Source organism: Mustelus asterias, chromosome 1, assembly GCF_964213995.1.
Source record: "Mustelus asterias chromosome 1, sMusAst1.hap1.1, whole genome shotgun sequence".
Lineage (NCBI taxonomy): Eukaryota > Metazoa > Chordata > Chondrichthyes > Carcharhiniformes > Triakidae > Mustelus > Mustelus asterias.
This window is the reverse complement of record NC_135801.1, coordinates 39,018,052-39,043,003: the sequence shown is the minus strand read 5'-3', so window position 1 is coordinate 39,043,003 and position 24,952 is coordinate 39,018,052. Positions and strand designations below refer to the sequence as shown.

Genomic DNA, 24,952 nt, shown 5'->3' with positions numbered 1-24,952 from the left:
TTGTAGGTGGAGAGTTCGATTCTCCACCTGAAGATTTTATCATTTTTGATCTTACCCCTTAACGTGTTGTTGAACATGAATGCCACAGACCGTTGGTCCGTGAGCAGGGTAAATCGTTTTCCAGCCAAGTAATGGCGCCAATGCCGGACGGCCTCCACAATGGCCTGAGCCTCTTTTTCCACAGCGGAGTGCCGAATTTCAGGGCCTTGGAGGGTGCGAGAGAAAAAGGAGACGGGCCTGCCCGCCTGGTTAAGTGTGGCGGCCAGGGCAAAATCAGATGCATCACTCTCCACCTGGAAGGGGATGGACTCATCGACAGCGTGCATCGTGGCTTTCGCGATGTCAGCTTTTATCCCTTCAAAGGCTAAGCGAGCCTCTGCTGCCAGGGGAAAAGAGGTAGACTTTATGAGCGGACGGGCTTTGTCCGCATAATTGGGAACCCACTGTGCGTAATACGAAAAGAAGCCTAAGCATCTTCTCAGTGCTTTGATGCTAGGTGGGTAGGGGAAGTTCAAGGAGGGGACGCATACAGTCTGGATCAGGGCCAAGGACCCCGTTTTTCACCACGTATCCGAGAATTGCTAGGCGGCGCTTGCTAAATACACACTTCTCCCTGTTATAGGTCAGATTCAGGCGAGACGCAGTGCGTAAAAACTGTAGGAGGTTGGCATCGTGGTCCTGCTGGTCATGGCCGCAGATAGTGACGTTGTCCAGGTACGGGAAGGTAGCCCGTAGCCCGTTTTGGTCCACCATTCGGTCCATTGCACGCTGGAAGACCGAGACCCCATTAGTGACGCCAAAGGGGACCCTTAAGAAGTGGTAGAGACGACCATCCGCCTCAAAGGCCGTATATTTTCGGTCCTCTGGGCGAATGGGGAGCTGGTGATAGGCTGACTTCAAGACGATGGTGGAGAACACCCGGTACTGCGCAATCTGGTTGACCATGTCAGATATGCGCGGGAGAGGGTACGCGTCCAGCTGCGTGTACCTATTAATGGGTGACTATAGTCTATGACCATCCGGGGCTTGTCTCCAGTCTTAACCACCACGACTTGTGCTCTCCATGGGCTAGTGCTAGGTTGAATGATCCCTTCCCTGAGGAGCCGCTGAACCTCAGATCGAATAAAGATCCGATCCTCAGCGCTGTAACGCCTGCTCTTAGTTGCGATGGGCTTGCAGCCTGGCATGAGATTTTCAAATAAAGACGGCGGGGTGATTCTGAGTGTCGAGAGACTGCACGTGGAGCGCACTAGGCAATTTGGAGGCTGCTGTTCTCCCACTGAAAGTGGAAGGAGTGGCCCATCGTACTGCAGGGTCACACTCCTCAGGTGGACCATAAAGTCTAGTCCCAGGAGTATCGGAGCGCAAAGGTGCGGTAACACGAGGAGCCTGAAGTTCTCATAAACTGTGCCCCGCACCGTTAGGTTTACCACGCAGCTCCCAAGAACGGTAACAGATCGGGACCTCGACGCCATAGAAATTGTCTGTCTGACAGTCTGTACTCGGAGACCGCACCGTTTCACAGTGTCTGGATGAATGAAACTCTCCGTGCTCCCGCTGTCAAACAGACAATGTATCAGGCGTCCATTTACCCCTATGTCCATCATGGACTTGTCGAGTCTGTGAGGCTTGGCCTGGTCCAGGATGATTGACGCCACCGTTGAATCTTGAGTGCAACTGCAGGCAGCTGAGATGGTCGATGATGATGACCTCTGCTGGTCGTCTGCAGTCGGTGTCGACCAAAATGGCTGCGCCCATGGATCGCACGTGGTCGATGGCGATGAAAGTGGCGGCACTCACAGGTCGCACGTGTCTTGTGTCGTCGTCCTCAGGAATGGCGGCGCTCGTGAATCGCACGTGGTTGAAGACCTTGACGAAGCCGGAGACGAGGAGACAGATCCTGGAGAGTCACATGCCGCACTGCTTGGCTTCGAAGGTGGTTTCGCTCGGCACACTTTAGCATAGTGCCCTTTCTTCCCACACGCGGAGCAAAATACCGTTCTGGCCGGACATCGCTGACGAGGGTGCTTTGCCAATCCACAGAAATAGCACCGCGGGCCACCTGGGGCTGCCGCCGCCGTCAGGTCCGAGGTGGAAAGCACGATCGCGCAGTTCCTAGGAGCCGCCGGGTAGAGTTGAGTCGGTGGCTGTACTTGCCACGATGTTCCCACGTGGTCGGTGGGGTAAGTTTCAAGACTTCTGGAGGCTGTTTCCATCGCATCAGCCAATTCCACCGTCTTAGCTAGGTCTAAGTTACCTTGCTCTAGCAGCCGCAGGCGGATATAGGATGAGCCGATTCCCGCCACGAACGCATCTCGGATCAGATCGTTAGTATATTGAGTAGCCGACACTGGCTTGCAATTGCAGGCTCTGGCTCGCTGCTGAAGTTCGGGCAGGTACTGTCCCGTCGTTTCGCCGGGCTGCCGCCATCGAGGTGCCGAGCATGAATCTCGTTTGGCAGTTTGTTGTACAGCTTCTTAAGTAGTTCGATGGCCCCTTTGTAGTCTTGGGCATCACGGATTGTTGCATACACAGTGTCACTTACCCTTGCGTGGAGGACCCGCAATCTATCGGCGTCGTTTTCGATTGCTGTTGAGGCATCGATATAATCCTGGAAACACTTCAACCAATGGTCGAATGTGTTCGACGCTCCTGCGGCACGCGGATCTAAGGTAAGCCAATCGGGTTTTAACATTTGCTCCATGGTTTTTTTTTCTCTTCAACCAAAATTGTTGCTAATAAAATTGATGCGGGGCGGCACGGTAGCACAGTGGTTAGCACTGCTGCTTCACAGCTCCAGGGTCCCGGGTTCGATTCCCGGCTCGGGTCACTGTCTGTGTGGAGTTTGCACATTCTCCTCGTGTCTGCGTGGGTTTCCTCCGGGTGCTCCGGTTTCCTCCCACAGTCCAAAGATGTGCGGGTTAGGTTGATTGGCCAGGTTAAAAGTTGCCCTTTAGAGTCCTGGGATGTGTAGGTTGGAGGGATTAGCGGGTAAATATGTGGGGGTAGGGCCTGGGTGGGATTGTGGTCGGTGCAGACTCGATGGGCCGAATGGCCTCCTTCTGCACTGTAGGGTTTCTATGATTTCTTTCTTTCTATGATTAATTCACTCGGGAGGCTGGATGGTACCCGGGAAATAAAGGCTTTTATTAGCAACAAGAATGCAGCTTACTGCTTAACAATACAATCCCAGACTAAAGGGTCACTAGGAAGTGCAGTGACCTTTATACTCCTATAGGTAGGCGGAGCCAACCGGAATGTACCACAGAACAATACCAACAGGTGGAACACCCCAACCCTAACCCCAACAGTAACAAGAGTAACATATGTACAAGTACCCATAGTGATAACCATCTATGGTTCAGTACCCATAGTGGTAACCATCTATGGTTCACCACAAACCGCACAACCTCAAACAGACCATTGTCCGCAGCAAACTACCCAGCCTTCAGGAGAACAGTGACCACGACACCACACAACCCTGCCACAGCAACCTCTGCAAGACGTGCCGGATCATCGACACGGATGCCATCATCTCACACGAAAACACCATCCACCAGGTACACGGTACATACTCTTGCAACTCAGCCAACGTTGTCTACCTGTTACGCTGCAGGAAAGGGTGTCCTGAGGCATGGTACATTGGGGAGACCATGCAGACGCTACAACAACGGATGAATGAACACCGCTTGACAATCACCAGGCAAGACTGTTATCTTCCTGTTGGGGAGCACTTCAGTGGTCACGGGCATTCAGCCTCTGATCTCCGGGTAAGCGTTTTCCAAGGCAGCCTTCACGACACACAACAGCTCAGAGTCGCTGAGCAGAGACTGATAGCCAGGTTCTGCACACATGAAGACGGCCTCAACCGGGATATTGGGTTCATGTCACACTATCTGTAGCCCCCACAACTTGCCTGGATGTGCAAAATCTCACCTGCTGTCCTGTCTGGAGACAATACACATAGAACATACATAGAACATAGAACATAAACACATCTCTTTAACCTGTGCTTAATGCTCCCTCCACTCACATTGTCTGTACCTTTAAGACTTGATTAGCTGTAATGACTCACATTCCAATCATTATTCATGTAAATTGAGTTTGTGTCTTTGTGCCCTGTTTGTGATCAGAACTCCCACCCACCTGACGAAGGAACAGCCTGTTCCGAAAGCTAGTGGCTTTTGCTACCAAATAAACCTGTTGGACTTTAACCTGGTGTTGTTAGACTTCTTACTGTGCTTACTCCAGTCTTCTTACTCTATTCTCTCCCCACAGATGCTGTCAGACCTGCTGAGATTTTCCAGCATGTTCTATTTTTGTTCTATCTTTGTAATACCCTTTATTTAAGTTTGAGACTTAGGTTTCTCACCCTCAAAATGAAGGTGAAATTCAATCACATAATTCTTTCCTCAAAGATCCTATACTAAGAAATCATTAATTAATCCTGTTAACACATATTATCAAATTTAAAATGGCCAGTTCTGTTCTGTATACCAAGGGTATTATTTAAAGAAACTGTCCCGAATGCACCCTATGAACTCATCTTCAAAATTACCTTTGTTAATTTGACTTGCCTAATTTAGATAAAGATTAAAACTCCCCAAAACTATTGCAGTACCAAATTACATTTATTTCTTGATTAATACTCTGTTATACTGTGGCTACTGTTGTAGAGGGTGGTGGGATGCTATGAACAGCTTCCATCTGTTCCTTATTTTTCTTCTTTTTATATCCACCCAAATTGATTTGAGTTCAAATTCTTTTGAGCCAATACCATTTTTCATTACTGTGCTAATCTCATCCTTAATGAACAGTTACCCCACCTTCTTTCCATTTCTGACTTGAGGTTGTTTTCGTTAGAGAGAAGAAGGTTAAGAGGTGACTTAATAGAGACATACAAGATGATCAGAGGATTAGAAAGGGTGGATAGTGAGAGCCTTTTTCCTCGGATGGTGATGGCTAACACGAGGGGACATAGCTTTAAATTGAGGGGTGAGAGATATAGGACAGATGTTAGAGGTAGGTTCTTTACTCAGAGAGTAGTAAGGACGTGGAATGCCCTGCCTGCCGCAGTAGTGGACTCGTCAACATTAAGAGCATTCAAATGGTTATTGGATAAACATATGGATGATATTGGAATAGTGTAGATTAGAGGGGCTTTAGATTGGTTTCACTGGTCGGCGCAACATCGAGGGCCGAAGGGCCTGTACTGCGCTGTAATGTTCTATGTTCTATGACTACCCCTCCAATAATCAAGGAGCCCCAAATAATCAGTTACTGCCACCTTCACCTTGCAACCATATTTCTGTAATCAATCACATTATATCTATTTATTTCCATTTATGACAGCAACTCATCAATCATGCTTTTTCCCTCAAACATGCACTTAGATAAAGAACCTTTAATTTTGTCTTTTTACCAATTTCCTCTACTTTGAACCTATTTGCTGGTCACCCCACTCACCTGAACAGATCACAGCAGCATCCTCCCTGTGTGTACAGTTATTCTTTCCCCATGGGTTGGCAGAGCACTGTTTGAGGGCAGTCTCTGTCCCATTACACCTCATATCATGCATCCAGATATCCCCAGTCCCCTCTCCATAGAAGGCTCCGGTCTCTTTTGATAGGGCCGTCCCACAGTTCAACATTCTGCAGACAACAGTTGCTGCATTAACATCCCAGCCATCATCACAGATCGTGCCCCAGTTGGAGTTATGATAGACTTCAACTCTCCCGGAGCACATATTGGAACCATTCACCAGACGCAGTGGCACCGGACCTGAAATAGAAATAGGAACACTGTTAATCTGTGAATTTATCAACAGGAGCAATATAAGAACAAAAGGAGTCCATTCATGCCCACTAGGATCTTCCATCATTCAATTAGATCTGTCGTTCAATATCAATTTAGCTGCTTTTGCTCCATATCCCTTGTTATCCATACCCAATATTGATCATCAATCTTGATCTTGACAGTTCCAACTGACCTCCAGCACCAACAGGTTTTTTTCGGGTGAGAGAGTTCCTTATTTCTCCTCCACTGTGAGTGGAGAAGTGCTTCCTGACAGGACCTATGAACAGCCTAGCGCTAACTTAAAGACCATTGCCCCTGTTCTGGAACCTTGCCCACCAGAGGAAACAGTTTATTTCCATCTAGCCTATCAACTCCTTTAATAATTTAAGTTAATGCTGTTCCTCCTCTCAGCTGCCATCATCAATTTGACCCTGCTGGAGTACTGTGCCTGAAAGGGCAATGAAAGCAGATTCAATAGAATCTTTTAAAGGAGGAAATGGATAAAAATTGGCAAGTATAACAACGGTGCAGCGAGAGTGGGACTGACTGGATGGTTGTTCCACAAGTATGATGGGCAGAGTCACCTCCTTCTTATGCTGTCTCCACCAGCTGGATGGGAGTGTGCAGACTGGAGGAGCCCAGTGCACAGACTCCTGCTTGGGGAACTAATGAAGATTGAGACATTTGCCAAGGAGACTAGTCTTACCTGAGCAACTGATGCCAGCATCCCGTGTGTGGGAACAGTTACTGCTCCCCAAGGGGTTTGCAAGGCACTGGCTTAGGGAAGGTTCAGTTCCACTGCATTGTACACCACTCAGCCACATCTTTCCACTCCCTTGTCCCTTGTAGGCCCTGGTTACCGACAAGGCCTTCCCGCAGTCCAGTTGCTTGCAGACAATATCCCCGTCAGTGAGGTCCCATCCATCATTGCAGACTGTCCCCCAGGCAGACTGGTAAAGAATCTCCACCCTCCCGGAGCACATATTTCTCCCATCAGTCAGTCTGATTGGTAAAAGCCCTGTGAATAAGGAAATTCTAGCTGAGAATTGCACACAGAACAGAAAAGACCTTGCCATTCTTCAGCTTATTGTACAGATCACAGACTTGACAAGAGTAAGCTAAAAGGTAAATGATGCCTCCCTGCCTAGCATTCCTTCGCTTGCCTTGCCAAGACTGCCACAGTGGCAGTGTACTTCTTATAAAGAAACCCCACCTTGTTCTTTCCCTCTACTTCTCATTTCAGCATTTCACCTTGTTCTACCCTCTTACCTCTTGTTAAAATCCTCATTCTCTATCACCCACCATCACTGAGATATCTTCACTGCTTTCCTCTGTCTCTGCACTGAGCATTCTCTGTAATTTCAATTTCCATCTCATTCTTCATGTTCTCTTTCATGAGTTCACTGCCTTCCTGTCCTTCCTAAATCCCTCTCTCAATATAAGCTCCCTTACATATATTTATGGTCACCCATGCGCTCCTGCCATCTCACGAGGCCTCCTAGTCTATGGCCCATAACATCCGGGAGCCCCAGCATCGCATTTGGCGGGGTAATCCAATGATGCACTGGACAATCCTTCTAAAAAGTTCCCATGTAAGAGTTTACCCGGCAATTGCCCAGAAGTGCTAACTTCCTCTGAACTGGGCTGGGAACCATCCGACAAAAGCAATTTAAATCACTAACTCCACTATCCAAGGAATTAAAAAAAACATTTTCTAATGTGAAACATAGCTAGAACACAAGTTTGAGACACAAACATTAAAGGTAGCTAGTGTTGTAAAAAGTGGGGGGGTGGGGGGAGGGGGGGGGGCGGTGCGCGGGCATGGCTTGGCCACTCCAGCTGAGGCCTGGTTTTCTATGATGGAGGCCTCAGGCGGTGGCCAACATGTGAAATCTGAACTGAAAAAGGCTGGCAGGTAAGTGCATGTTATTTTCTGTGTTAGAACTTTTCCAATGCTAATTGAAAAATTTGGGCTAATATGTAAATTCAGTACTGCTCACCACCGTTCCACTTCCCAACCATACTATTTACTGTGTCAACCCTGGAAAAAACTCGCCCACTTCACTTACAACTGCACTTTCCTCTTCCAACTGCTTAGCTTTTGGCCTGATACAACACAATATTTGTATAGCTACCGATCTGTTCAAGCGGACCTTCACCTCCACCTTTGGTACAATTTAAGCTCATTACGGACAAAGACATAGAGGATTTTCAAAATGAGTTTTTGGATTGAAGGAGAGCAGAGTTGAATAGAATAAGACAGGATCTGGCCAAGGTAAGCTGGGAACAGCTGCTATGGCAAAATCTACAGAACAGCAATGGGAGACTTTTAAAAAGGAAATTGAAAGGGTACAAGCCCAGTATGTTCCCTCTGGGGTGACAGAAAGACATAACAAGCCCAGAGAACCATGGATGACCAGAGATATTCAGGATAAGATGAGAAGCAAAAGAAAAGGTTTTGGCAGGTACAAGGCAAGCAAATCAGCAGAGGCATAAGTGAAGTATAGAAAGTGTAGGGTGGAGCTTCAAGAAACAATTAGAAAAGCAAAGAAGGGATATGAGAGAGCTCTGGCTGATAAAAGTAGGGAAAATCCCAAGACTTTCTATAAACATATCAATGGGAAGTGGATAACCAGGGAAAGGATAGGGCCCATTAGGGACTAAGGGGGGAATCTGTGGGTGGAGCCAGAGGACACTGATAGAGTGTTGAATGAATACTTCACATCTGTCTTCACCCAAGAGAATGAGAATGAAGGTATGGAACTCAGGGAGAGAAATTGAGGTTCTTATACAAATTGACATAGGGAAGGACAGGGTATTGGAGGTGTTGGTAGACTTAAAAATGGATAAATCTCCAGGTCAAGGTGAATTGTGCCCCAGGCTGCTGTGGGAGGCAAGGGAGAAGATTGCAGGGGTTCTGACCCAAATTTTAAATCCTCTCTGGCCACAGGAAAGGTGCCAGAAGACTGGAGAACTGCTAATGTAATTCCTTATTTAAAAAGGGTTGTAAAGATAAGCCAGGTAACTACAGACCAGTGAGTCTTTCATCAGTGGTAGGGAAACTAATGGAGAAAATTCTGAAGAAGAGCATCTATCTTCACTTAGAGAGGCATGGCTTGAATAGGTATAGTCAGTATGGCTTTGTCAGAGGGAGGTCATGCCAAACAAATCTGATTGAATATTGTTAGGAGGTGACCAGGTCTGTAGATGAAGTTAGTGCAGTCGATGTGGTTTATATGGGTTTCAGCAAAGGTCCCACTTGGGAGACTTATAAAGAAGGTAAATGCACATGGAATACAGGGTACTTTGATAAAGTGGATTCAAAATTGGCTCAGTTGTAGGAGACAGGATGATGACAGAAGGCTGTTTTACTGACTGGAAGCCAGTATCTGGTAGCATACCTCAGGGATGTGTGCTGGGTCCGCTATTATTCATCATTTATATAAACAACATGGATAACTACATGGGGATAGGATTAGTAAGTTTGCAGATGGCCGGATGGTTAACAGTGAGGTAGAGTGTCTGGGCTACAAGAAGATACAGACAGGATGGTCAAATGGACAGATAAGTGGCAGATGGAATTTAACCCTGAAAAGTGTGAGGTGATACACTTTGGAAGGAGTAATTTGACAAGGAAGTTTTCAATGAATGGCACAACACAAGGAAGTTTTGTGGAACAAAGGGACTTTGGCATGTTTGTCCAAAGATCTCTGAAAATGGAAGGGCATGTTGGTAGGGTGGTGCAAAAGGCATACGGGAGATTTGCCTTTACCAATTGAGGAAGGGAAGTCATGTTGGAGTTGTATAGAACTTTAGTGAGGCCACAGCTGGAGTACTGTGTGCGATTCTGGTCGCCACATTATAGGAAGGATACAATTGCACTGGAGAGGGTGCAGAGAAGATTCACCAGAGTGCTGTCTGGGATGGAACATTTAAGTTCTGAAGAGAGGTTGGATAAGCTTTGGTTGTTTTCATTGGAGCAGAGAAGACAGAGGGGCAACCTGATCGCAGTGTACAAGATTATGAGGGACATGACAGAGTGGATAAGGAGCAGCTGTTGCCCTATGTTGAAGGGTCAGTTACAAGGGGCCATAGGTTCAAGGTGAGGGGCAGGGGATTTAGGGGGCATGTGAGGAAAAACCTTTTTACCCAGAGGGTGGTGATTGTCTAGAATCCGTTGCCTGGGAGGATGGTAGAGGTGAAATGCCTCACATTTTAAAAAGTACCTAGATGAGCACTTGGCATATCATAATATTCAAAGCTATGGGCCAAGTGCTGGTAAGTGGGATTAGGTGGGAGGTCAAGTGTTTCACACATGTCAGTGAGACTGGAAGAGTCGAAGGGCCTCTTCTGCACGGTATGATTCTATGAGTCTTTGATGCCACCGTTCCCCATTAACATTATGACTCTGTCTCACCTGGACATTGTCCTGGTATGGCCCGCAAATTACTCCCTTAATTCCAAGGGATTCCGTTTGGAACATTTAGAAATTTGTTTTGGCCAAAGCCAAAAACCAGTCAGTCCCATGTTATACACAGTACCTGATATTCGATTCCATGGAGAACCACAGTCCCTGTGTCCACTTCCATTTTTAATGGGTGCCATTCACTAACAACTACACCATCATAGGGGCAACCATTGTCATGGCGATGCAATTTAATTGCATTGTTCCTGTTCATGGTTATGGGGCTTTCTACAAGGTATGGTCCCAATACTGGCCTTGCGTTTCTTTCAAAATATCACGCATTTGATTGTCTCTGTATCTTTCCCTCAATTGTGGTTTTCTGGAGCACTTGCAATAGCCCACCATCTACAACCTTCTGGAATATGTTCTCTATGAGCCTGAAGGCTGTCTCCTGCCCTTCCTTAATTGCCTGGTGATGCGACTTAGGCTCCACCACTGTAAGGGGTTCAGTGATATTTTACCAATACCATTGCTCTCTGTTGAGGGATGGACATTGCATGAGGCCCCTCCCACTAATCAGAGGACACTGCTGTCTGACATCCCCTGTAATTCCTAAGCTCCTTTCTCTGCATTCTCCAATGATAGAGCTATCACAATAGCCCTTTTTTACATCCAAATTGGATTTTGTCAATAATTCTTTTTGGACTATCATATTGTTAATTCCACAGACCAGTCTATCGTGCAAGATGTTGTTCAGGGCTGGCCCAAATTCACAGTGCTCTGCCAATTTTTGTAACCTCGTCAGAAATTTGGTGACAGATTCCCCAGGGGTTCCCCTTGCCATGTTAAAGTGGTATCACTGGAGTATTATGGAAAGTTTGAGGTCATAATAGCCTTTAACCACAATCCATCAATTCATTAAAGGTTTTGGAGTTAGGGACATCTGGGTAGGTCAGACGTCTGGGAACACAGAAGTTCGGCACCTCGCAGGCTGTCAACAGGATCACTTTCTGCTTCTCATCCCTCTCAATATCATTAGGTCATAGAATCTCTACAGTGCAGAAGAGGCCACTTGGCCTATCGAGTCTGCATCAGCTTTCCAAAAGAGCATCTTACACAGGCCCACCCCCAACCTATCCCCATACTCCCATGCTTTTAGCCCTCTAACCCTCCTAACCTACACATCGTGGGACACCAAGGGGCAATTTAACATGGCCAATCCACCTAACCTGCACATCTTTGAACTGTGGGAGAAAATCAGAGCACCCAAAGGAAAGCCATGCAGACAGGGGGAGAACATGCAAACTCCACACAGACAGCGAATGAGTGAGCAAGAGAGTGGGATTATATTGGGTGGGATATGAAAGAATATAGGGAATGAGCAGAAGAGTGGGATTAGACTAGGCATGATAATAAAAGGTAGTATATTGAGTGTGCCCACTCACCTGAACAGATTACTCCAGCATCCTGGCTGTGTGTGCAGTTTTTCTGCCCCCAGGGATTGGCAGAGCACAAATCGAAGGCTGGCTCTGTTCCCTTACACTTCACATTATCCAACCAGATGTCCCCAATCCCCTCTCCATAGTAAGCTCCAGTCTGTGCTGACAGGGCTGTCCCACAGTTCAAGGTCCTGCAGACCACACTCACTGCGTTTACATCCCAGCCATTGTCACAAACGGTCCCCCAGACTGAGTTACGATAGACCTCAACTCGCCCAGAGCACATGTTGGTACCATTCACTAGTCGTATAGGTACTGGACCTGAAATAGAAATGATAACATGTCCTTTGATTGGTCACAGTTTGTTCAACATCCGGTTATGGGCAGTAATTTCCTTCCATTAAACATCAGGAAGACTGAAGATCGCTGCAAACTTTGCTCACTCATCAAGAATCCATCCCTCATGCTGAGGCTGGACAATATTTTTCACAGAATCATTGAAATTTATAGCATAGAAGGAGGCCACTTGCTCCGCAAATCTGCAGTTTACAGTACTACCAGAAGGACGTGGAGGCGTTAGAGAGAGTGCAGAGAAGGTTTACCAGGATGTTGCCTGGTATGGAGGGTCTTAGCTATGAGGAGAGATTGGGTAAACTGGGGTTGTTCTCCCTGGAAAGACGGAGAATGAGGGGAGATCTAATAGAGGTGTACAAGATTATGAAGGGGATAGATAGGGTGAACGGTGGGAAGCTTTTTCCCAGATCAGAAGTGACATTCACGAGGGGTCACGGGCTCAAGGTGAGAGGGGCGAAGTATAACTCAGATATTAGAGGGATTTTTTTTTACACAGAGGGTGGTGGGGGCCTGGAATGCACTGCCAAGTAGGGTGGTGGAGGCAGGCACGCTGACATCGTTTAAGACTTACCTGGATAGTCACATGAGCAGCCTGGGAATGGAGGGATACAAACGATTGGTCTAGTTGGACCAAGGAGCGGCACAGGCTTGGAGGGCCGAAGGGCCTGTTTCCTGTGCTGTACTGTTCTTTGTTTCGAATATGCATTCAAATACTCTTTAAACGCGATGAGGGATTCTGCACTACCACCCTTTCAGGCAGTGAGTTCCAGACCCCCACCACCATTGACTGAAAAAATTGCTCCTCAGCTCTTTATTCCATAAAATGGCCTAGGTTTTATCATTTATTTTAGTAAGATTTAATTTGCCTGCTTTACTTGACAATTTTTCGAGGTTGTATTCAGCAAAAGGCTAACAAGGTCAAGCTGCCGCTTTGTACTTACACCTTATCTAAAAATAAGTCATTTTGTGATTTGAAGACCTACTACAAAACTATGCAACATACTATTTTATAATACGAGTGGTTAGTGTAACAGCCAGCAACAGATGATCATTAGCTCTGTAACTGAAGAATAAGTAATTAATTAGGTGGTTAATGAAAGTCAGATTATACCTATTTCTGTATTTTTCTACTAATATTCTTATGTTGGAATCAAAATCTCAGATTCAACCATGCTATGACAGCATATTCTGAGAAGGGAACCTACACTGTCTAGGTCCCTATCAGAGCACATAACCTTGACTAGTCTAATACTGGGCCTAATGAATACAGCATTTGGTGCAGTATTGAGATAAGGAAAACATGTTAGAGTACTTCATCCGTCTTCATGTTTAAGGGAATGTGCGCAAATGAACACATCCAATGAAATTTGTTGTGGGGGTGGGGGGATTGCTGTTAGTTACAGAGCTTAATGAAGTTAAATAAATCATAAAGAAATACTTGAAGTCTTCTATAGGTTAACTACAAGTCTTTATTAAACATGGAAACATAGAAAATAAGAGGAAGCCATTTGGCCTATTGAGACGGCTCTGTCATTCAATGTGATAATAACTGATCCTCTATCTCAATGCCATACTCCTGCTCTCTCCCCATGCCTTTAGTGTCCACTACTAACTACTAGAACTACTTACACATGGACAGTAAAGGGTACAAGCTAGGAGCTGTCTCCATGCTTGTGTCTATTCACATCTCTGCTCAACTCCATACTGAGTCTGGCTCTGGGTCATATACCTTCTTACATCACTGCATGGACGGTAGTCAGTCCCAATTAATCCTAAAATAAGTAAAGTACTGCAGTTGCTGGAATCTGAAACAAAAACAAACAGAGAATGCTGGGAAAACCTAGCACTTCTGGCAGCATATGTAGGGAGAGAAATTTCACTTTTCATCAGAACTAGAGAGGCAAAATGTGTTGGATATTGTACTGCAGCAGGGAGAGATTGTAACAAGATATAGGAAACTTAAGAAAAAGGGACATATGGATGTGTGCGTATGTGCATGTGTGTGTTGGAGAGGGGGATAGACAGGAGGGAGGGTTTTTACACTGAGACAATAAACTTATGGGATTTTTAAAAAAGTTTTTAAATGGAGGCGAAAGGTCACAGTTTACAGTTGTTAAACTCAAATGTTGAATCCCGAGGGTTGTAATGTGCCCATAAGTTGAGATGCTGCTCCTCCAAGCTTGCACCGTGCTTTTATGGAGCATTGCAGCAGGCCAAGGATGGATATATGGGCATGAGAGCAAGATGCTCAGTTAAAATGGCATGCAACAGGAAGATTATTAGGTCATGCTTGCAGACTGAGTGAAGGTGTTCCTCAAAGCAGTCACCCAGTCTGAGTTTTGTCTCACCAGTATACAGGAGACCACATTGGAAGCATAGACAAAATTGAAGGAGGTAAAAGTGAAATGCTGCTTAATCTGAAAGGAATATTTGAGTCTTTAAATGGTGAAGAGGTAAACGGGCAGGGGTTGCACCTTCTGCAATTGCAGGGAATAAGGAGGTAGGTATGATGAAGGATTGAACCAGGGTGTCATGGAGGGAGCAATCCCTGTGGAATACTGATGGGGTAGGCGGGGGGTGGGTGGGGGTGTGGTACTGAGTGGAAGATGTTTTTTGTGGTGATATCATGCTGGAGTTAGTGGAAATGGCAGAGGATGATCCTTTGAATGTGGAAGCTGGTGGGTTGGAAAGTGAGGACAAGGGGGTTGGAGAGCTATCATGGTTCTGGGGAGGAGGGGAAGCAGTGACGGCAGAGATGTGGGAAATGGATCGAACTCTATATGTGCCAGATCTTACATTATGCCTCCTCCCAAGGAGGCTGCACAGCAGCAGTGGTTAGCACTGCTGCCTCACAGCACCAGGGACCCGGGTTTGATTCCCAGCCTCAGCTCACTGTCTGTGCAGAGTTTGCATGTTCTCCCCTGTGTCTGTGTGGATTTCCTCCGGGTGCTCCGGTTTCCTCCCACAGTCTGACAGACATGCTGGTTAGGTGCATTGGCTATGCTAAATTCTCCCTCAGTGTACCCGAACAGGCACTGGAGTGTGGCGACTGGGGGATTTTCACAGTAACTTCATTGCAGTGTTAATGTAAGCCTACTTGTGACACTAAAAAAATTAACTTTAAAAAAATAAACTTTATCCAATACATTTGAAGCTATACTAGTTTACTTTATATACAACATTATCAGTCCCACTTATTTACATCATCATAATTACCACTTTATCACTATCCCCCAGGTGACTGTATAACCCTTCGATACTTCATTTGCAGTTCAATCGGAAGAGTGGAAGACTGTTGTTCCTGATTATCTGGGTACCTTCGTTGATAGCTCTCCACTATGCAATGGGAATGGCTGTTCTTGGGATAAGACACATTCCTCCTGTTTCAATTGACTGTGCCCTCTGCAGTGTCAACCTGAGCTTTAGTGCGCAGAATCTCCTTCAACTTCTCCATTTGACTGTAGGTATCTTGCAGAGCTGGTATAGAGCCAGATGTTGTGGAGAAGTGTGCAAAGTATTAATTGGAAAATTGTGAGCCATTTTTGGACGTGCAATGGCTCACAAATATCTCTTTTACCACCTTAATTACTGCCTTTGAAGTAGACCTGTACAGTTGTTTCGCCGCCATGCACCTGGAGAAGTCGTCCTCCACTGTAAGGGAAGAGTTGATGTTGTGGATAACAGGTCAACACCCAGCCTTTCCCAAGGCCTGTTCAGGAATTGCATGGGGATAATGAGTTTCCTCTGGTCCTGTCTGTGCAACACTCAAACCTAGAAATTTACAGTGGTCCCTTTGGTCACCAGAAAGTGGATTAGGCCCATGTTATGCACTTCAGTGATGCCCAGGTGAATCTGGTGTATTTTTGAAGGATCTCTGGCCACAGGGACACTGGCTACCAGCTGTTTGTGGTAGACCAGGAGGTCACCTATAACCATAAAAGGATTTTGTTGCTCAAACCAAGTTTTTGTGGCACCTCCATTTGGTCTCTGTTAAGGCCATGTTAGTTGGCAGAATTTGCAGATACAAGCACACTCCTCAATGCGCATTTGCTTCTGGTGAATCTATTGGAGTTTACTTGTGGTGTCTTCTCATTGATTGGCTTTCAGTTCTTCAACAAAGCTGGCATCCTTTTTTTAGCAAATGTGTCTGCTGAATCATAGTTCATTGCAGAATCATAGTTCTTCTTCTGGTTCTTTTGTTGGGACTCCACCCTCCCTTATGGTTTGGGAACAGTAGGCTTAATCTTGTTTGAAGCCTGCACCGCACTAACAATTCCGCTGGGGCAATTCCTGTCAATGTGAGGGGTAGTCCTATAGACTAATAAAAATCATGTCAGTTTGGTCTCTTTAGACGCTGCAGGTTGCTTCTTCATACTGAACTTAAAAGTCTGCACCGCCCTTCAGCTGATCCATTTGATGATGGGTGATAGGTTGCTGTCCGAATGTGTTTGATTCCATTGGAAAGCATGAAGGTCTGAAACTCGGTGCTTGTAAAGGCAGTGCCACTGTCAGAGACCAGGACTTCAGGTATTCCATGCATTCAAAAACTTTGTCACAAGTTCTCAATGGTAGCATGGGAAATGGTAGAATTCATGCGATGTATTTCCAACCGTTTGGAATGCACGTTGACCATTATTAAAAACATGGAACCCAAAAAAGGTCCGGCGAAGTCCATATGCACTTGCACCCAGGGCCTACAAGGGAGGCTGAGGGGGGAGGGCGGTTTGAATCTCTTGGCATGATTCACATGTCTGACTAATTTGGTAATGTCTGCATCAAGGCTGGGTCACAATACATAGCTCCTGGCTAGTATTTTCATCTTTGAAATCCCAGGGTGGCTATGGTGTAACTTCATAAGTACCAGACGTCACCCTGGGCGAGGGACAATTATGCAGGAACGCCAGGGAATAATGCCATCCTAAACACTGAGCTCGTCTTTCTTCATCAAGTAGTGTTTCATTTCATCTGAAGACTGTCCTCTGAATCCTCCATGTAATTATATATATTTTAATTTAGATAGCACTGGATCCTTTTGTGCCCAGGCTTTAATTTGTCCAAAAAATTGAATATCATCAGAACCTCTTCCATATCTGGTAACAAAGCCAGGCTAATGGGAAACAGCAGATGACTCCGTGCATCCTCGTTAACTATCTGGGTCCCGGGGTGGCGCTCTAGTAGGTATTCATAAGCCCCCAGTAACAAGGCTCAATGCTATATCTGGGGGAGACAATGGGAGCAAAGTCCAAGCAATGATTTATGATCAGTTACTACGGTGAAGTGTCTACCATGGATGCATTGATGGAATTTTTTAAACAGCGAAGACAAATGCTGTTTGTCGATCTTTCTCGATCTGGGAATACCTTGGCCCAGTGCCAGAGGGTCCTAGCTGCATATGCAAAGGTTTCTCTGTTCCATCTCGCCAGTGATGTGCCAGTACTGCCCCCACCCCGTAAGGGGAGGCGTCACATGTCAAGATAAGGTCCTTTTCGGGATCAAAATGGACCAATAAGTTAGAGGACAAGGTTTCTGTTGAATGCTGTTGAAAGCCTCCAGCTGCGGCACCTCCCAAAACCACCTTTGATGTTTCTGTAGGAGGATATGCAAAGGGGCCAGAAAAGAAGCCAAATTCGCAATAAACTTCCCATTATAATTCACTAACCTCAGGAAGGAGTTCCTTGGAGTTAGCGCCTCCTTAATGGCCTTCATCTTGTCCTCCACCAGATGAACACCTTTTGCCATCCATCCAATACCCTAAATAGGTCATGGCATTTGCTTGGAAGGCACATTTTTCCCTTTTCAGGCATACCCCGAGCTCCAAGAAGCACTGTACGACCTCTTCCATGTTTTGAAGTTCCTGTGACCAAGGCATCATCCAGGTACATCGTTCCCCAAGGTAACCCTTGGAGTATGTTCTCCATGACCCTTTGAAAAATGGCGCACACAGACTAGACCCTGAAGGGTAGGTGAGTGTACTTGTATATGCTTTGTGCGTATTAATTGTCATGTACTTTCAGGAAGGCTGGTCTGATTTAAGTTGGAGATATGCATGGCTCATGTCCAACTTTGAAAATGCTTCCCCCCCCCCCCCCCCCAGTTAACCTGACGTACAGGTGTTCAATCTGGGGCATGGTGTATCTGTCAACTTTAGAAACCCTTTTGACAGTAAGCTTATCATCTCAACAAAGTCGGACCAACTTATCCGGCTTAAAGACAGAAACAACAGGTGCGGCCCACTCTGTAACTTATACAGGCCTTATTATGTCCAGCTTTTCCAGGCATTCCAGTTCCAACTCTACTTTTTCCAGTGGGGAGTATGGAACTGGTCTCACTCTAAAATACTTAGGCATAGCATCAGTGTCAACGTAGATCTTAGCTTTGGCTCCCCTTATTTTTCCAAGCCCTTCCTGGACAACCTAGGGGTACTTATTGATAACTTCATACAGTCCTCTTGTGCCCAGCCTGAAGATCTTCAGCGAGTTCAGTCTGATGTATTGGAGCAAATCTCTCCCCATGAGGCTAAGTCCTTGCTCCGCACAATGATGAGTGGAAGTTGAGTTGTCTGCCACCTATAAGTCACTAGCGTCTCCCTGGTGCCCTTTATATGTAACGGTTCCACTGTGTAGGTGGCCAGTCTGGCCTTTGTGTTTTGTAAGTTCAGGAGCTGAATAACAGCTCGGAGGCGATCATTAGTCTGTTCCCCGATAATGTAGAATCACAGCCCCTGTATCCACTTCCATTTTTAATGGTTGCCATTTATTAACAATTCCACCATTATGAGGCAAGCTTTGAAATGGTGATGCGAATTAATTGCATTGTCCCTGTTCATACAAGGTATGGTCCAGTGCTGGCCTTGCGTTTTTTTCAAAATAGCATACATTTGATTGTTTCTGTATCTTTCCCTCAGTTGTAGTCTTCTGGAGCACTTGCAATAGCCCACCATCTACAACCTTCTGGAATATGTTCCCTATGAGTCTGAAGGTTGTCTCCTGCCCTTCCTTGCCTGCCTGGTGATGCGACTTGGGCTCCACCAGTGTAAGGGATTCAGTGATATTTTACCAATACCATTGCTCTCAGTTGAGGGATGGATGTTGCATGAGGCCTCGCCCCCCCAATCAGAGGACACTACTGCCCGACATCCCCTGTAGTTCCTAAGCTCCTTTCTCTGCATTCTCCAATGATAGAGCTATCTCAATGGCCTTCTTTCGATCCAAATTGGATTTTGTCAATAATTCTTTTTGGACTGTCCCATTGTTAATTCCACAGACCAGTCTATCCTGCAAGATGTCATTCAGGGATGGCTCAAATTCACAGTGCTCTACCAATTTTTGTAACCTGGTCAGAAATTTGGTGACAGATTTCCCAGGGGCTCGCCTCGCCATGTTAAAGCTGTGTCGCTGGAGTATCATGGCAAGTTTGAGGTCATAATAGTCTTTAACCAAGTCCATCAATTCATCAAAGGTTTTGGAATCGGTGGCATCCGGGTAGGTCAGGCTTTTTAATACACTGAAGTTCAGCATCCTGCATGCTGTCACCTTTTCAATATTGTCAACCTGAAAAAAGTAACTTGTGCGCTCTGTGTATTAGGCCCAGTCTTCTATGCTCACATCGTAGGTTTCAAGTTTGCCAAAAAGATGCATTTTTCTTATCGGAGGATTATTTGTCTCAACAGTAAAAATGGTCTGAAGGGAAGAAAAAAACTCCCTTTACTCCTTGTCGCCAATCTTACTAAGGCCAGTCTTCCGTCACCATCGCCCTTTATTTACAATGTGCTCAAACTGCTGTTCGGCAGCTACAGTGCAAAGGTCAAGCCCCAAAGTCTTTCAACTGACAGCCTGAGTGGAGCCAGCTGGTTTTAAATCCCGCACTGCCCCTTCCCTATCGGGATAGCCTCCATTCACCTAATAGGTGGGCTCATATTCTATGAGGCCCACAGGGAGATCCATTAACAATCCCCCATGGCCATCATAGCAATGTCAATGTTGCTGATGATGTATCCCAAGAATTGGATCGATGGTTTGGAAAACATGCACTTGTCATTCAGTGTCAGTCATCATTCCTACAGGCACTCTAGCTCTGAGGCATATCTTTTGTCATGTTCCTCCACTCAGGAACTGTGAACAAAGACAATGTCCATGTGCCAAATGACCAGCATCATATGTTGGAATATTTCTGGTGCTGACATGATCCTATATGGTAGACGGGTTGTAGCAAGATCAAAGGGATTGTCAGTGGAATTCATTAACATAAATTTCCAGAATCTGTGCTTGTATCTAGCTTTGAAGATACCATAATTGCAACTCTTCAAGAGTTTAATGAGGCCTTCATCCATTGAGGACATTAGATGAACTTCTCTGGCTATGGCCTTGTTAAGCTGTACCAATTAGATGTAAATTTGGAGGAACCATTCGGTTTTGTGACTGGGACCACCCTGGATCACCATGAGGTCAGCTGCATGACTGGGGAGATGACTCCCATGTTTGTCATCTGATCCAATTGCTGTTGTATGTGCTTCATGAGGGGATGGAGGACCTTTCATGGAGTGAAAACCCACATGAGTTTAGCGTTCTTCTTTAATACCCCCTTGCATTGGGCTGCACTTGCAGGACATTTATGTCACCTATGAGTGTACTTCACTCCAGAGCATTGACATGGCCACTGTGCCGGTCTGTTCTGGTACTACCTTTCTGACTTACAATGTTTCTGTGTCTTTATTGCTTAACTAGCTTGACTGAAGGTTGGTCTCTGCATTATGTTTTATTCTCTCCCCTTAAGATGATCCTGTGCTGCTCACAAGGTCTGTCTGTAACCATCTGGATTGCCTTTTTCAGGATTAGATCTTCCTTCACTTACAGGTTTTCCAACTTTTTACTTAAAAACTGAACCGATGCTGTATCTTAAGAATTTTTTCCTCCAAATACATTCATTTTGTGATCGATCTGAGCCTTGGATTAGTTGAAGTTGACTTGGAAGTGTGGAATTAAAGTTTAAAGTTTTAAAGTTTATTTATTAGTCACAAGTAAGGCTAATTATTAACACTGCAATGAAGTTACTGTAAAATTCCTCTCGTCGACACACTCTGGCACCTGTTCAGGTCAATGCAACTAACCAGCACGTCTTTCAGACTGTGGGAGGAAACCGGAGCAACCAGAGGAAACCCACACAGACACGGGGAGAACATGCAAACTCCACGCAGACAGTGACCCAAACTGAGAATTGAACCTGGGTCCCTGGAGCTGTGAGGCAGCAGTGCTAACCACTGCCAGCATGCCGCCCACATTGTCATCTATTTTTAGGAGTGTATGTGCAACTTTAGATCTTCTGGATTTCAAGGTGGTGAGCTATTCACTCAGAGGCAAAGGAATTTCCCACACTTACCGGATTTGGCAGGCTCTGCAAAATGGAAAAGGCTCGCCTCTAAAAAACATGGACTGCCTGGGTCAGCTGTCTGCTGACTTCATTTGCTTAGCAGTTTACTGTTTAAACTGTCAAGACAGTCGAAATGGAGCTTCAGCTCGTTTTTTATTAAACTGAGCTGGACAATCACACATTCTAAAAATATTTAATTATTGTTATTTTTTTAGACATGTTTAGAATCGGCATGTTCAGGCTCTGACTCAGAGATTGGGTTTTAGTGACAGGTTTCTTTCAAATGGAACTTCTGACACTGAATTACTCCGAAGGAGTTCCCAGGACTTGCTGGAGCCTGGAATTTTTTAAAAATAGCTCACCCTTGCAGGTTCCGGACTCTTGAATTTGGGTTAAATGGGATTCAGTGGAGTCTTCTACTGCAGTAAGAAAGTTTAAATCTCTGCCTTCAACCTCTAAGCTTTTCTCTGCTTGTTTCCTGGTAATTTTTTTTCCCTCTCTGCATCTGGTCTTTAGGAACTTCTTTTTGAGTCAGAAAGCTTTGTTGGATTTTTCTTAGTCTTCCAGCATTTTGGTTTGTCTTGCATTTTAATAAGGTTCTTAGTTTTTATCCCATTGCCACAATCATGTTGGGAGGGCGTTGGTTACAAAACAGCGTCTCTTAAAGAAGTCTTTGAGCCTTCAGTGGGTCAACTGTAAGTCTTTATTAACTACTAGGACCATTTTCACATGTAAGGGTACAAGTTGGGAGTTGTCTCTATGCTTAGGTTTACACACATCTCTGCCCAACACCACACTGGATCCGGATCATGTGCCTTCTTACTTCACTGCCTGTACTCAGTCCCAAATTAACCTTATGTGCCTTATACTATAATACTGACCCTTATATATTTGACCAATTGGCTGTTAACAACAACTTTGGATCAAGGTGGGGTGATATCAGAATTAGGTATAGAATAAGGTTTTTGGAACCATCTTGCTTGAGTATACAAGTGAAGGACCCTGTAATGTGTTTTCTCAGAGCAAAGTTAGAATTACTGTTGGAGGTGAGAATGGGTAGTGCAGCACTGGGCCCAGGGACAGAGGCAGAATTCTTGTCAGTGTGTATCCCAGATAGTGCAGTTTCCTTCTGATTTAGAGGCAGAATTCCAGTTGGCAAGAAGTGTTGAAGCCATTTTGTGTTTCTTCTGGAGTGACCATCCATTTGAATGGCATTATTATTGATAAGTATACATTTTTGTTATTTTGCTCTGTTAGTTAATTGATTAGTATATTGTTTTATTTTAACCTTCATTTAATATTTTTTGATATTATTTGCGAATTCAGCATCCAAGTTCTTGCCTGATAGTTATATCGCTGTTGAACTAAAATAGTTTAAAGGTTCATTTGGGATCCAGTAATAAGGCTACAGGCAACCAGATTAAATTTTTTTTAAAAAGGTACCAATTCTTTTCTCAGTTGCTTTAAATCTATCACCCCTGATTATTTGGTTAGCACTGCTGCCTCACAGTGCCAGGGACACGGGTTCGATTCCTGGCTTGGGTCATTGTCTGTACATTCTCCCCGCATCTGCTTGATTTTCCTCCGGATGCTCCAGTTTCCTCCCCGGTCTGAAAGACGTACTGGTTAGGTGCATTGGCCATGCTAAATTCTTCCTCAGTGTACCCGAACAGGTGCTGGAATGTGGCAACTAGGGGATTTTCATAGTAATTTCATTGCAGTGTTAATGTCAGCTTACTTATGACACTAATAAATAAAATTAATATTTAACTCTCTGGTAAGGGAAATTTGCCCTTTATGGCCTTTCTCTACACCCTAGCTATGACTGTAACACTACATCCTGCACTCTCTCCTTTCCTTCTCTATGTACGGTATGCTTTGTATGTATAGTGCGCAAGGAACAATACTTTTCACTGTATACTAATACATGTGACAATAATAAATCAAATCTCTTTCTCGGACCTTCATAATTACATATGCTTCAATTAAATCACCCTTAAGACACATCCATGCCAAAAAAAAAAAACAGCCTCGTCATCCTGTTTGATCTTGAGAAGAACTTCCAATCCCAAATACTCACCATCATCAAATCCACATACTCCAGCCTCAGCTCATCTGCTGCTAAAATCTGGTGTATGTTGGTTGTGATTGGCTTCAGAGACATAGTTGTCTGAGCAATAACTGTTTATTGTAAGAATATAACTATTTACAGATATTCAAGACTGGAGGTCTTCCTTAGTCCAAAGCATGAGCTTTTCCCATCCTGCCTTCTAGTCATGCGATTCTCCCTTACATCATCATTTAGGTGGTACTGTTTCTCCAGTCCAATATTAACTCTTTCAGTCAAAATTCACACACTTGCCCTTTGTCACATCTGGACTTGACGTTCTTGTGAAGATACTTTGCCTTTAAGAAATGTACTTGTGTCATGTTTCTTGTGAAGGGACTGTTTTATACTGCAGCTCTGATTATGGTGCTGATTGTCTGCAGTGGCAGCCCACATGCTGAGCCTGCAGAAAAGTAATTGCTCCTAATTATTGGGGTGTTTGTTTTAATTTGAGTTAATGCAGTTTTGTTATTTTAAGGGTTGGCCCCTGGGATTTCAGAACTTTAATTAGGCTGCTTGACAAGCAGAGTCATGTGAATGGAGCTAGGCTTATAGAGAGACAAGCAGGCAGTTGCCGCTTAAATTTAAAAGAAGCAGCAGCTCTTTCTCTCCCTGGAAATTGAAGTCTGGGATCTGCTAGAAACTAGCTATCTCTTTCCAGAAGTCTGCAAATGGCAAGAGGTGTTTTCTCCCTCTACTGTTTGAAAACAGGTCTTTCTCTAAAGGCTGCTGTATGAAAGTCAGAAGACAGGTGTCTCTCCCTGTGCAGAGGGGTTAAAAGGCTTGAGGACTGGCAACTCATGTAAGCCTGTGTGTTTTTGCTAACTGATTCTGATGAGGAGTTTACATCTATGAGGAATATTACTTAAATTGGATCTAATAAAGACAGCTAGCAGTTAAGAATCATACTGTGTCATACTTTAGTACTTCACGTGGTAAAGGTTATGTAATTTTTCTTAGTTAAACTGTATTGTTAAATCAAGTTTGTTTTAATAAAAACTTCCTAGTAGGTCAATAGAATCACACCTGGAGTGAAACATCTTATGCTCACATTAATACCAAAATCAAAAATAGTTGGGGTCTAGCCTAACTTCATAATTTACTTTAGAGTTTCTGATCTGGTCCCTAAAACTCTCCTGTTCAGGACTCCTACCCTCAAACATTCAGCTATCCAAGCTCTGCTGTCCCATATCCTAACACACATCAAATACCACTGTACTCATTGACCAATTAGCGTCCTGTCCAACGACACTTCACCTTCAAGATTCTCATCTTTGTATTCAAAGCCCTCCATAACTCTAGGGCCCCAGTATCTGAAACCTCCTTCAAGTCTACAAATTTCTATTAGCCTCACTACCCTTTCTATTTCTGTAACCTTCTTCAACCCTACAATTCTCAGCTGCGTTTTTAAATTCCTCCATGGCCCTCACCCTTCACCCCTCCCTATGCCTGTAACTTCCTACAGCCCTACAATTATTTTCTTCT

The 24,952-nt window shown here is 44.9% G+C and overlaps 1 protein-coding gene across 1 annotated transcript in view; it reads right to left on the bottom strand.

Annotated features, from left to right (window-relative positions):
* The window catches only part of LOC144506271 (scavenger receptor cysteine-rich type 1 protein M130-like), an 89,078-nt gene extending 71,345 nt beyond the window's left edge, over nt 1–17,733 (bottom strand). Inside the window, exons 1-4 of the mRNA XM_078232184.1 lie at nt 17,654–17,733; nt 15,584–15,645; nt 11,647–11,961; nt 5,458–5,781 (exon numbers count right to left, since the gene is read on the bottom strand). Coding sequence (XP_078088310.1) covers nt 5,458–5,781; nt 11,647–11,961; nt 15,584–15,645; nt 17,654–17,733 — 781 coding nt within the window. The remainder of the gene's footprint in view (nt 1–5,457; nt 5,782–11,646; nt 11,962–15,583; nt 15,646–17,653) is intronic.
* Nucleotides 17,734–24,952: the final 7,219 nt, after the last annotated feature.